This window comes from Lactuca sativa, chromosome 4, assembly GCF_002870075.4.
Source record: "Lactuca sativa cultivar Salinas chromosome 4, Lsat_Salinas_v11, whole genome shotgun sequence".
Classification (NCBI taxonomy): Eukaryota; Viridiplantae; Streptophyta; class Magnoliopsida; order Asterales; family Asteraceae; genus Lactuca; species Lactuca sativa.
The window spans coordinates 60,277,783-60,290,247 of record NC_056626.2 but is presented as its reverse complement, the minus strand read 5'-3'; the positions used below and the strand labels follow the sequence as shown (position 1 = coordinate 60,290,247).

General features: G+C 34.9%; 3 protein-coding genes across 3 annotated transcripts; 2 read left to right on the top strand and 1 right to left on the bottom strand.

Annotated features, from left to right (window-relative positions):
* Positions 1-905: 905 nt before the first annotated feature.
* On the top strand, positions 906-2,244 carry LOC111878581 (TMV resistance protein N-like). The gene is made up of 2 exons (XM_023875102.1): positions 906-1,381; positions 1,974-2,244. The coding sequence occupies exons 1-2, from the start codon at positions 906-908 to the stop codon at positions 2,242-2,244; spliced, it is 747 nt and encodes a 248-aa protein (XP_023730870.1).
* Positions 2,245-2,800: 556 nt separating this feature from the next.
* On the top strand, positions 2,801-5,147 carry LOC111878582 (disease resistance protein RPV1-like). The gene is made up of 5 exons (XM_023875103.1): positions 2,801-3,241; positions 3,316-3,555; positions 3,640-3,951; positions 4,048-4,656; positions 4,770-5,147. The coding sequence occupies exons 1-5, from the start codon at positions 2,801-2,803 to the stop codon at positions 5,145-5,147; spliced, it is 1,980 nt and encodes a 659-aa protein (XP_023730871.1).
* Positions 5,148-5,719: 572 nt separating this feature from the next.
* On the bottom strand, positions 5,720-12,324 carry LOC111878480 (uncharacterized). The gene is made up of 13 exons (XM_023874977.3): positions 11,777-12,324; positions 10,167-10,305; positions 9,852-10,071; positions 9,452-9,552; positions 9,181-9,302; positions 8,908-9,105; positions 7,955-8,109; positions 7,714-7,817; positions 7,276-7,397; positions 7,092-7,189; positions 6,765-7,006; positions 6,232-6,649; positions 5,720-6,114 (listed from the first exon to the last, which is right to left on the bottom strand). Exons 1-13 carry the CDS (start codon positions 12,056-12,058, stop codon positions 6,036-6,038), a joined length of 2,280 nt encoding a protein of 759 aa, XP_023730745.1. The 5' UTR covers positions 12,059-12,324; the 3' UTR covers positions 5,720-6,035.
* Positions 12,325-12,465: the final 141 nt, after the last annotated feature.

Here is a 12,465-nt window from a genome sequence, read left to right as displayed (position 1 = left end):
GGGGGAACTCGATGGAGGCATCCAGGGGTGGAGGCGGGTTTGGGGGAACAACTGAATTTGAAGGCGAGGGTAGGAGAGGCTATTTTCGACTTTGTTTGGTCCCATTGACATTTGTATTCTGAGTTGGCAGGTTAAGTTTTCGACATTACAAAAATTAGAAAAATTAATGACTAAACTATAACAAAAAGATCACATACTACTCTTGAAATCGAAATTTTATGAAAGCATACCGACTTTTAGTACAGTTTACCATAAAAGTAACTATAAAAACCTTGATAAATCTTGTATAAAAATGTTCCTAAAAATTACAATAATATAAAACTTAAATAACAAATAATACGAGAGATTTGTTGACTTCTCCATTCAACCATTGCCACGGAAGCAATCACATCTCTCTGGTTTAGAGATTGAGTTAGGAAAAAATTCATTTGTTGCAAAATTCGTCCTCAAATGTAATATTTGTTAAGTTTTCATCCCCTACTCAAACGTCCGTCATCCCCCGTATGTTAATGTTAAACCTCTTCGTATGCCTTCCAACATAAGGATAAATAAGTCTTTTTCCCCCTTCTTTTTCTAATTCAAGATCGGAGAAAGCAGAGAGATTGAGCACCGCCGGTCTCCTTCTCCTTTGCTACGAAACCACCGTCGTCTCCTTTCGTCGTCGGAAAACCACACACCACCACCACCATGTGCCTTGCAAATGATGGGGTTTAACGGTTTCAACATAACTGGTGGTAGGTCAAAGGACCAAAGGTTTAATGAAAGTACTAAATAGGGACGAAAGCTGAGAGACATGAATCTTGTGGACTAAAGGTTTACTCAAAGGACCAAAGGTTTACTGTATTTCTTAAGAATCTCTCACAAGAACGATCCAGTTTAATGAAGATCCATCAAGAAAACCATTAATGGCGTCTTCTTCAACTTCATTTAATCAAAAGAGCTTTAAGTATCATGTGTTCTTGAGCTTTAGAGGAGAAGACACACGTAAGACCTTCGTTGATCATCTTTACACTTCTCTTAAGCAAAAAGGTATTCACACCTTCAGGGATAACGAGGAACTCGAGAAAGGAAAACGGATCGATAAGCTCTTCAAAGCCATTGAAAAGTCAAAGTTCTTTATCATTGTTTTCTCCAAAAACTATGCATCTTCTTCTTGGTACCTGGAGGAACTTGCGAAGATTATAAAGTGTCAAGATGAGAATGATCAGACTGCTTACCCACTCGTTTATGATGTGGAGCCCAGCGACATCCGCAAACTAAGTGGGCCAGTTGGAAGAGCAATCACCAAACATAAGACTAACGAACAGATTAAGAAATGGGTAAAGGCTCTGGAAAGTGCAGGCAATCTGGTTGGGTGGGATCTGAAAAACATTGCTAATGGGTATATATTCATTCATCATATCTCTGCAAATTATTCTTTCACTTTTTTATTTCTAATCTAGGTCCAGCTGGGGATGTAGAAATGTCATCCATGACATTGATGTTATGTTGTAAATTTTTTACTCAAAGTCGAGTCTTGTATGTGATAAGAGAACCTTCTTAAAGTCAGCAACAAATATACAAACCTTCACTTCACCAGATCTGACTTTTCTTCTTCTTTGGCTATACACCCATTTCTTATTGATTAATGAACTATGGCTTAGATTGTTAGTTAGTATTTTAGCATATAAATTTTAGAAGCAATAGGCTTATAAGTATTTCCTTGCTTAGTATTGCAACAGCTCCTTAAGCCCTTCCATCATATCTTTTCCCTTGTTTCTACAGCAGCAAGAAATCACTTTTTTCTTCTCAATTAAGCCTTAAAACCCAGTAGCATAGATTGATCTTCTTATTTTGCAACATTCTAGAAAGATATAGAAACATGAAATATGCGTATCTTATTATTACTTGCATATGGTTGTATGCTATTTTGCTAAAACTAATTGATTATGTGGGATCTTGAGCAAGCTACTTGAATCTTGTTTAATCTACAGGCATGAAGTTGAAGCCATCAAAAGAATTGTTAAAGAAATTTCACTCAAGTTAAGGTCAATTCATTTGAGCAATGATGAAAATGTAATAGGCATGGACCGCGGGATGCAAGATATGGAATCGGCTTTGGGGATCGGTTTGAATGATAAAGCGCGCATGATAGGGATCAAGGGGATGGGAGGCATTGGGGAGACAACTTTAGCCAGAGCTATTTTAGATAATGTATCTGTTGAACACGACTCTTTATGTGGGAAACAACAATACTTTTATTAATACACTTAAGAAGAACTTATACTTTGAGAGACTACTACACACTTTGCTTTTTTTTTAGGCTTTTCTTTGAGGGGTTGGAGCAAATGAGCTCCATACATAATTATAGGCCTTTTAGGAAGCTTCTAGATACTACAACACACTTACTACTTACTAGATAGCTCTAGGATTATCTAACATACTCTATAAGATTCCATGTGTTTCTAGAATGTTCTACCATGTTCTCTAAAATGTTCTACCATGTTCTGGAGAGGTCTAGCTAGGTTGCTCCAGTGTCTTTTAGAATGATCTATAACTTTCCAGGCTCTTCCATGTCGTTCTAGAGTATTCTAGACTCTTCCAATATATTCCGGAGTTTTCCATAGTCTTCCATAATGTTTTAGAATCTTGTAGAGCCTTCTAGATAATATTAGTTCTATTGGGCGAGTGATGATATTTAATAGTATCTTCCCATTTTGAAGGGAGTATCTTTGTTAATGACATAAGGGAAGTATCAAAAAAGAAGGGCTCAGAGTCATTGCAAGAACGAATCCTTTGAGGTGTTCTAAACGATGAACACATGTGTGTGGGAAGTATTCATGATGGGGAAGAATTCATGAGAATGAGACTACCCTATAAAAAAGTTCTTGTTCTTGACGATGTGGATGATGAGGAGCAGCTTGAGGCGTTAGCTGGTGATTGGCTTAAGGACGGAAGTAGGATTATCATAACAACAAGACACGAGAAAGTGCTGGTAGCAGATGGCATAGATACAAACTGGATTCATGATGTCGATTTCTTGTCGGATGAGGAAGCAATTAGCCTCTTTAGTAGGTATGCATTCAAGAGATATATTCCAGATCAAGGATATGAAGAGCTTTCATTAGAAGTAGTACGTTATGCTGCTGGTCTTCCCCTAACGATTAAAGTTTTGGGTTCACATCTTCGTGGTGAAAATGAGGTTGTATGGAGAGATGCACTAAAAAGACTAAAAACAATTCCATCACGGAAAACTCTAGAGGTATTGGAAATAAGCTATAACAGCCTAGAGGATGATCACAAGGAAATGTTCTTAGATATTGCATGTTCTTGAAGGGGAGTCCTAAAGAATATGCAATTAAAATTCTTGATGGCTGTGGATTTCATGCTACATATGGTTTAAGAGTTCTTGAGCAAAAATCTCTAATAACAATTTCATATAATAGATTAGGCATGCATGATAGAATAGAAGAATTGGGCAAAAATATTGTTTGGCGATCGCACCCCCATGAGCCCAACAAACACAGCCGACTCTGGATTTGCGAGGAAATTGAAGAATTAATCTCTAATGATGTGGTAAGGAGCGAATTTACTAAAACTAGCAAATTTTAATTATATATATATGACAGAAGTTTGATGGCGACTGATTTTGGATTATAGGGTACTGAAGCATCAACATGTATAGGACTGCAGCTGAATACGGTGGATCTGCCTCCTGAAATTATCATGAAAGGCCTTGGAAAATTGAACAAACTTAGGTATCTTTTTCTTCATGGGGAGCTTGATGACTGTTTCCCGAGTGACTGGAAGTTTGATCAAACAATACAGTACTTACCGAATACGTTACAATTCCTGTATTGGCGTGGTTACCCTGGTTTTTCTTTACCCCAAACATTTCGAGCAAGTAATCTTGTTGGACTTGAATTGCCTGGCAGCAGAATCATGCAACTTTGGGAAAGCGGAGAACGAAAGGTAAATTTTGTAATGTCTTTCATCATTCATTTGTTAGTTGATAAAGCAATACTAGTCTAATTAATTCCGTTTTTTTTTTTTTGCATATGATCATAGGCGCTTAAGAAGCTCAGGTTTCTTGTTCTTATGTATTCAGACTTGAGGACCCTTGACTTTGGGATGACTCCGGATCTTGAGAGGTTAGATCTTCAAGGATGTTATGATTTGACAGAAGTTCATGTGCCTGGATGCTTAGAAAGGCTTGTCTACTTAGATTTAGGTGGTTGCTCAAGGTTTAGATCTTTCTCGTTTATCAAACAATTTGAATCACTTGAGCTTTTTAGGTTACCCAACTTATCTATGCATGTGAAATGCTTGGAGGAATTCCCAAGGGACTCCAGCAACAATCTGCCAATGCCACAATTTCAGTTTCATTATTTTAAAGAACAACCCTCCTCAACCGGTGTCTATCTAGATCTCCAGCCTTGCACAAAACTTGAGAGTGTTTCAGGAAGCATTTGTGGTTTACAACATCTAAGAGAACTTACATTCCATGGCTGTATTCCAGAGGTGCCCAATGACCTTGACCAGTTGAAATGCTTAGAACACCTCACTTTGTACTCTACACACATCAAATGTCTTCCTGATAGCCTTTGTATGTTGAAAAATCTGAAATCTCTCACACTTAAGATTGCGTGTATCTTGAAGAGTTACCGGAGAATCTTGGTTGGTTGGAGTGTTTGGAGACGTTAAATTTGTTGTCTACAGGTATTAGAAGTCTTCCAGATAGCATTTGCATGCTAAAACATCTGCAATATCTTAACCTTGAATCTTGTCAGCTTCTTGAGAAGTTACCCGAGGATATTGGGCAATTAGAATGTTTAGAGGAGCTGAACCTGAAAAAATGTGCATCTTTACTAGATATTCCAAACAGCATCTGTAAGATGAAATTTTTGTCATATTTCTATCTCCCCTTTTGTAGTCAAGTTCAGAAATTGCCAGAGGAACTTGGAAGTTTACAGTGTTTAGAAGAGTTGGATATAAACTGTACAGGAATAAGTCATCTTCCACAGAGCATTTCTTCATTGGAAGGTCTGTGTATTGTTGGATCTGAGGCACTTCTTAAGTCATGTGCTTTTGCAACTGAGATAGAGACCTCAGAAACTAAAACATTCTGCTACATACAAGTTGTGGATAACACAGGCGCCCGAACATGATTAGGGAACCAATTCACATAGAACTATTGTAACAGGTATATATTTCCGTAAATTGTCTTTTTTTTTAATCTGAATTTTGAAATTGATACCACAATAATTACATCATAAAATACAACTAGTGTTACATGCAACAAGAATCAGTCTTAAAATTGTACAAGATAAAACAAAATTTGAAATTTGAGGCAAAGGAAGACAAGGCATGGTCTTGGGAGTTTGCATTGATAAAGAAATGTTGACTTTTCCATTTAGCATTTTATTCAGGTGGTTCTCGTTGGTGAATGTGGTCTTGGTGGTATCCTTGTTGATTGTGTTATTATTAATTATGTATAAAGACAGTCTTAATAGTTTCTATTGATATCATAGCAGTTGCAAAGCCAATTAAAATCATGTGCAATTACATATATAGTTCAAATAGACCGATCCTTAGACAAACCAATCTGGGGGCACGTTTTTTTTTTCTCCATTTAAGTTTAATGGATAAAGTTTTATAACTATTCCCTTCCAGTTCAGTTCATTCCCATTTGCAGCCCATAATATGTGATTATTTTAAAAACAACAATACTGACCTCTAATTTCAAAATAATATGTCTACACATAAACCCAAACTTTTAACAAAATGTAACTCTCCTAATTGTCGTTTAATACACGTTCAAAACTACATCAACTAACCATGGAATTTCTTCAAATACATATATATAACTTAATTTCTACAAACTATCCACTACTTCTATGCTATACAAAACTACACCCAATAAATTTAACCCTTGTGTGGTAGGTGTTAACAGTTAGTTATGATGACAGCTCAATGTCCAATTAAATTACAACACATGGCAATTAAAAGATTCCAACTTTAAATGCAATGGGTAAAAGAAGGTTTTAATTAATCCATCATGATCTCAAACTCACCCCATCACACTCTTGTTGAAGACTCCGCTTTTCAAGTAATTTCTTCAAAGCATACGAACATCTAACAATCAATTAATAAAATTTTACCATTAGATTATTTACCTTTTCTTATTTTCATTTGAAATTATAAATAATAAATAAGTAAAAAGTGTTGTTACAATTTAGATGGATGATTTACCTCCATGGGAGGTGATCAATGAACATAGAAGGTGATACGATCAAATCCATGAAAGCTTCCTTTTTAACCACATAAGCTTCAAACCCACACTGTGTGGTTAGTGTACTCTTCCATCTTCTATAAAGAGGCACATCGTTGTTTTTCTTATCAGGGATTATATGAATGATGACACCTGGCAAAAACATTTCTCTAAAGTTTTCATGCGTCTCCTCTTTTTCATGTGATGATGGCATGGCTTCCACATACTGTGATACAAGATGATCACGTGAAGTCTCATCATGTGGAGGCTCATAATACGGATTAGAGTTTCTATTTGATGAAAAACGTCTGTGAGTGACATTATTATCATCATCTGATGTATCATTTATGTCTATATTGTGCCAATGATTCGAATCTTCATTAGCTTCCCGAATGCTCACTACAGTGATTTTCAAAAGCTTAGTATTAGGATTGATAAGCACAGACATATAACAAATTATTTTTATTATTTTGATTTTAATATACATAATGGGGGTATTTTAGTAATTAAGTACCACGTATAGCGTGACCCTCGTCTTCATTTCTTGGTGGCAATGAGCTCGACCCTGAAGAAGAAGGCTCTTCATGAGGCTTGTGCCATAGATAAGTGCTCATTGAAAGAAACCTTCTTGCTAGTTTCTGCAGTTTTGCTGAGTCAGCATCCCTGTCATTTGATAGTGCCAGCATGGCAGCTCTTTGCAACCTCATGATTGAAGCAAGCGAAAGGCGTGACGAAAATTCATTATCATACACAATACTGCAGAATATCCATACAAACTTTAAAAAACAATAGTTGGGTGAAAAATGGATTACAAAAAAAAAAAGAAAAAAGAAAAGAATACCTTGTGACAAAACCTGAACATGCATTAGCTAAGACTGAATCTACACATGGAAGTGGGCCATAACTATAAACTTGTAACTGAGGGTATCGACCATATAACTGTTGATAACAAGAAGGAAGATTACAAACAAGCAAGTCCAGGGACTAAATTGTAATTTTCTCTAAATGAAAGGTTTTAAACATACCTTTAATCCTAGCATTGAAGCAATAGCTCCACCAAGGGAATGTCCCACAATGCGAAGGTTATACCCTTCACACTCACATCCCTCTCCCAGCAATGAAGTAAGCAATCCGCCAGCTTGGAATTCTGATTTTCAATAAATTCTAGAAGAAATCAGTTTAAATGTCATTAGGATAAACATTATAAACACTATGATAATGTTTCCACCCTAGCTATATATATTGTTTGGGCAAATTACACAAAATGCCATTACATTATAAAAACCTGTTACCAAGTTTGATTTGTTTACATGGAAAATTGTTAATGATGTGGCGAGAGAAATGTCCACATAAGTGTTTTATAGTACCAAAATATGGTAAAAGGTGATAATGTAATGTAATGGATTTTGTGTGATTTGCTGAAATAGTTTGATTAAAAAAGAGAAAGAAAGATGAATTTATACCTTTTTTTTCAGGATTTCCATCAATTTGCTGATAGAGATCACGAGCAGACTCTACTATACCGGAGTGTCCATAATATCCTGAACCTGGTGGAATAAGATTACCACTGTGACAAGGTCATGAAAATGTCATAATAAGATGCCATTCAAAATTAAATGTTTAAAAAAGAATATTATAAAACTTGTCCCAAAATAAATGCAAGATTATTTTTTCCATTTTGTATGTGAGAGAGAATGTACGTACTATATCAAACCATCTATATCTTCTGTAGCAAGCACGCATTCCTTACTTAAACCATCTGTTAGTAAATCTTCAGGGGTTTCAGTTCCCCTCACACAAATCACAACAGATTTTATGTCATGAAGAACCACAACAAAGTATGCTGCTTCACATCTCGCCTGAAAAACCAACAATATCCAACTTCAAATTAAATAAATAACTAGTAGGATGACCTTTATAAATCCTATATTTTCGATACAATTTTTCTAATGCTCTCTTACACAGGGACCATTATTGTAAATTTGTAATTAGACAGTGACCATTTATATAACTTTGTGAAGCGTAGGGACAATTACTGTAATTTTGTGAAAAGTAGAGAACATTTATGATTTATGTAAGTGAAACACATGGACCATTTCTGTAATTGTATGAAACATAGAAACCATTTCTGCTAATTTGCTATTTGTCAGGGATCATTTCTGTAATTTTTTAAAACACAAGGACCCTTTCTATAAAAAAAAAAAACAATTCTGCACAGGGACCTTCTAAACAAGTATCAACACATTTTGTGAAAAGTAGGGAACTTTTATGTAAGTGAAACACATGGACAATTTCTGTAATTGTATGAAACATAGGAACCATTTTTGCTAATTTGCTATTTGGGAGGGATAATTTCCGTAATTTTTTAAAACACAAGGACCATTTCTATAAAAATAAATCTGCACAGGGACCTTTTCTGTAAACTACAGGGACCGTTTTTGTAATTCGTTTTCTACATAGGAACCATTTCTGTAATTTTCTGTTAAACACGGACCAATTTGTTACTGGGACCATTTCTGTAAAGAAAAACTCTTGGCAGGGACTGTTTGGGTAAATACCCCAATAAATGTATGAATATATAGAATAAAGACATGTGAAAAGTGAAAACTACTAAACTAGACATAAAGTAACAATAGATTTAAAATTGCAAAAATAACCTGATAGACACGTCCTTGTCGAAGTGTATCAGGGGGCAAATTGACATATTTTAAAAAAGCTTTTGCATGACCTCTCCACCAATTGTCCCCTTTGAGTTCAGGAAGCTTATTTCTAACCCAAGGTGTCCAAATCCCTTGCCTATGCAACCATGCACAAAGGAATAATACAGGGTTTCTTCCAACATCTAGTAAAAGACCCTGAAATATTAATTAATTAATTAAAATTAAGAAACTGTTATAAAGCTATGAAAAGACAACAGTTATGAAACTGACTGTATAGGCAGCTTCTGCATAAGGATGAAAATCAGCAGCTCCTTGAATCAATTCTTGAGGAGCCACTATGACTTCCTCTTGAAAATTAGGCATTCGGCTTTCCCTTTGCAACAAAGCTAGGCCTGTATACAGTAATTAATTAATCAAGTCACAGAAAGTAATAGAGTCAATCACAAAAATGAAGAGAAAAAAAAAGACCTTATCACAAAATTAACATAATATTTCTTTTCAAATGTAAACAAATTAGGTTCATTTTAAAGAAAAGAAAGACCTGCCAAGAGTTCTAGATGTCCTTTCCCAGATGCACGATAAGCAACAAGGTCACCCAGTAACTGTGCCACTGAGAAAACTTCATCTTCCTCCATTGCAGTTCTACAATTTGAAGTAAGCAAAATCAATAATACACATAAGAATTTAAAGGGTTGTTTCTTTTTGACTTGATGAGCTTAATGTCTTAAGCACTTAATCTACACAGCTATACATGGCTGTATTAAGACACTAACCCTTTACCTATTTCCCCTTCTTTTTTCCTCGCATCGTCTCTATTGTGAAATATATGTTTTTGGAATGTAAGGGTAAAATGGTCATTTAGACTCATTCAGATGGTTGAAAAGAAACAGACGTTATGTATACAACACTTAATGGGGAAAGAAAAAGATTTGGAAGCATACAAGTATTTCATACGTCCCATACAGCACAATGCCTCACGGATGCCATGATCAAATATCTCATGGTAATGGTGTTTCCATGCTTTGTTTTCATTTGTGTAGAAAGATCTCCATCTTAAAACATCAGATCCTGAAAAACATTGTAACAGTGTGACAAAACACACCATGATGATGAATAGAACCAACATACTATGCAGCCAGATCTTGTTAGTTGAAAGAATCCCTGTAGAAAAAAAAAATAAATAAAAAGTTTTAGGGATAGTAAGACACTTGTAATAGTGGAAAGAACAAAATAAGAGAAATGAGACTCAAGTTTACCTAATACACATGCATTTGGAGTTCGATCTTCAAAAACATTTCTTGAAACACTGAATACAAGATAACTTGCACTCATAAACTGGAACATTGTAATTACAAATGCAAATCGGGTCCACCGTATCCACTTCCTGTATCTAATCTGTTAAGTAATAACAGAAATTTTAAATTAGGTGACATCTGTATAATTGTGATATGTCAATTCCAATGGAACATTTGCATACAAAGATATTCCATTTGTATGATTGGGTATAGGTAGATAGGATACCAAATTTTGTTAATGCATAAATTCAACAATTAGTTGCTAATAATTAGGAAAAACAAGGTCCAACAATGCCAATACTCACACTGTTCAAGATTAAATCCTAGATGATGTATTGTAATAACAATGTGGATGATGGAGAAAGGACATGTATCTTGATGAAACATGTTTATGATATGGAAATGGAAATTAAATGATAAAGGTATGACAAGTCAAACCTGATGTGACAAGTGGTTATGTTAAGACTACTTGTCTATGAAAAGAACTAAGACTCTAAATGGGTGTGACGAGCTTTATGAGCCAAGTATGTGTTATGATATGACAGTATGAGACATGTCTTCTATTGTAATGCAACATGTCCAATATGGTATTATGCTATGTATCTACTGATATGTTATGAGATATCTAAAGGTTCCATCATTTCTATGATTGATAAGTAATGTGTAAAGCATGCTAACAATATAGACAAACAATATGTACAGGAAGCTCACGTAGGATAATATGTTAAAGTGTCATTGTAAAGGACCAGATGTGTTAAAGTATCTTAATTGGAATATATGTCAATGTTTTAAGAATAGGCCTAAAATGATATGTATATGCTTAGGATTAAGGCCTAAAATGATATTGTCAATGGACTTGCATGTGTATGATATGTTGATGTGATATGGAATAGATTTCCTAGGACATTGGAAATCAAAGGCAGTGAGTTAAAGAAGCTAATAAAGCTCAAGAAAGATTAAAATCATCGGCTAAGGCGATTAACATGAATCAAGAATTTGCCAAACCATATATAGCTCAAAACAGGAGTTTTGTGAAATGGTTCCTTTGCAAAATGATGGTGATATGTTTTCTACAGAATAGTATATATTTTACCATGTATTATGATGAAATGTTGTGGAGAGGTTAAGCAAGGAAAGGCACAAGGTTATGTAAAGCAATCTGTAGTTCATGAAACCTTGAAGGATCTTATTTCTATAAAAGCAAGTGATATGTGGGCAAATACTATGTGTAGAAGCATACTGATATCTCAAAAATGGAGATGGCTTGCTGTAGCCACAACTTATCACCTATCTATACTCTTTCTCAATTTTTTTATGTTGTGGACCAGTTCAGAGGTTAAGCAAGGAAAGGCACAATTTATCACCTATCTTTATCATCATGTATTATATGATCAAGTTGAAAACACCAAGTCCTTAAACAAAATTTATCAAGAGTTTGATCCACTAATTGGTAAAAAAAACAAATTTCTTACTGATGTTCATTTTCTGAACATTTTTCTTAACCAACCCCGTCATTGTATGATTACTAATATAAATAAGAAGAAAAAGAAGAAATCGATGTGAAATTTTACCCGCCGATGACGCCGAATTAGGGTTCCAACAGCTCGTTTTTCGGAAGGAGTATTAATAATCGTCATGGCCGTAGCTCTTTGGGAAATTGCGATCGGAATCATCGTGACTATTCTCAGAAACGAGACAAAAAGAATCACAATAAATGGAATAATATCTCCAAAGTCACAGTCCGGATAAGCCACGGTGATCAAAATGATGTTGATGATTATCAATAGAAGATTCGAAATCCCTAGAAACATAGCGCTCCATCTCACCTGCTTGATGTTAAACCCCTCGATCATTGTGATGCTAGTAGATTAATAGTCACATTGATACGATCAACAAGAAAGGGATTTAACATCGACGACCAAATTGGGGATTCTGGGAATCATTGAGTTATTGGGGAAGAGAGTGAAGATGTTCGTTGAATTCGGTTGTTTGATTCTTCAGAAAACGTGCGGGCCCTTGTTATTGACGCTCGTTGATCATGCGTGTAAGAGAAATTCAAAGAAAAAACGAATTACAAAATGAACTTAGGTCAAACAAATTTGATTAGCAAGATAAGATGTAAAGTTCTTTAATCGTAGGCCTTGATATTGTTTTCAAAATGTTGATAAATATATTTTATTATAAATAATTATTTTATTATTATTTTCTTGAAATTATATTTTTTTAAATTAAACATTTATAAAGCATTGTAATTATTATC

What these genes read in the sequence shown, in the direction of transcription:
- LOC111878581 (XM_023875102.1), top strand. Translation starts at nt 906, where the DNA reads ATGGCGTCTTCTTCAACTTCATTTAATCAAAAGAGCTTTAAGTATCAT. An exon ending in CTGAAAAACATTGCTAATGG is followed by an intron (nt 1,382 to 1,973) that starts GTATATATTCAT and finishes TTTAATCTACAG; the next exon opens with GCATGAAGTTGAAGCCATCA.
- LOC111878582 (XM_023875103.1), top strand. Translation starts at nt 2,801, where the DNA reads ATGTGTGTGGGAAGTATTCATGATGGGGAAGAATTCATGAGAATGAGA. An exon ending in CATCACGGAAAACTCTAGAG is followed by an intron (nt 3,242 to 3,315) that starts GTATTGGAAATA and finishes ATGTTCTTGAAG; the next exon opens with GGGAGTCCTAAAGAATATGC. An exon ending in GGGAAAGCGGAGAACGAAAG is followed by an intron (nt 3,952 to 4,047) that starts GTAAATTTTGTA and finishes ATATGATCATAG; the next exon opens with GCGCTTAAGAAGCTCAGGTT.
- LOC111878480 (XM_023874977.3), bottom strand. Translation starts at nt 12,058, where the DNA reads ATGATCGAGGGGTTTAACATCAAGCAGGTGAGATGGAGCGCTATGTTT. An exon ending in TGGAAATCCTGAAAAAAAAG is followed by an intron (nt 7,398 to 7,713) that starts GTATAAATTCAT and finishes ATTGAAAATCAG; the next exon opens with AATTCCAAGCTGGCGGATTG. An exon ending in ATTGATCACCTCCCATGGAG is followed by an intron (nt 6,115 to 6,231) that starts GTAAATCATCCA and finishes ATTGATTGTTAG; the next exon opens with ATGTTCGTATGCTTTGAAGA.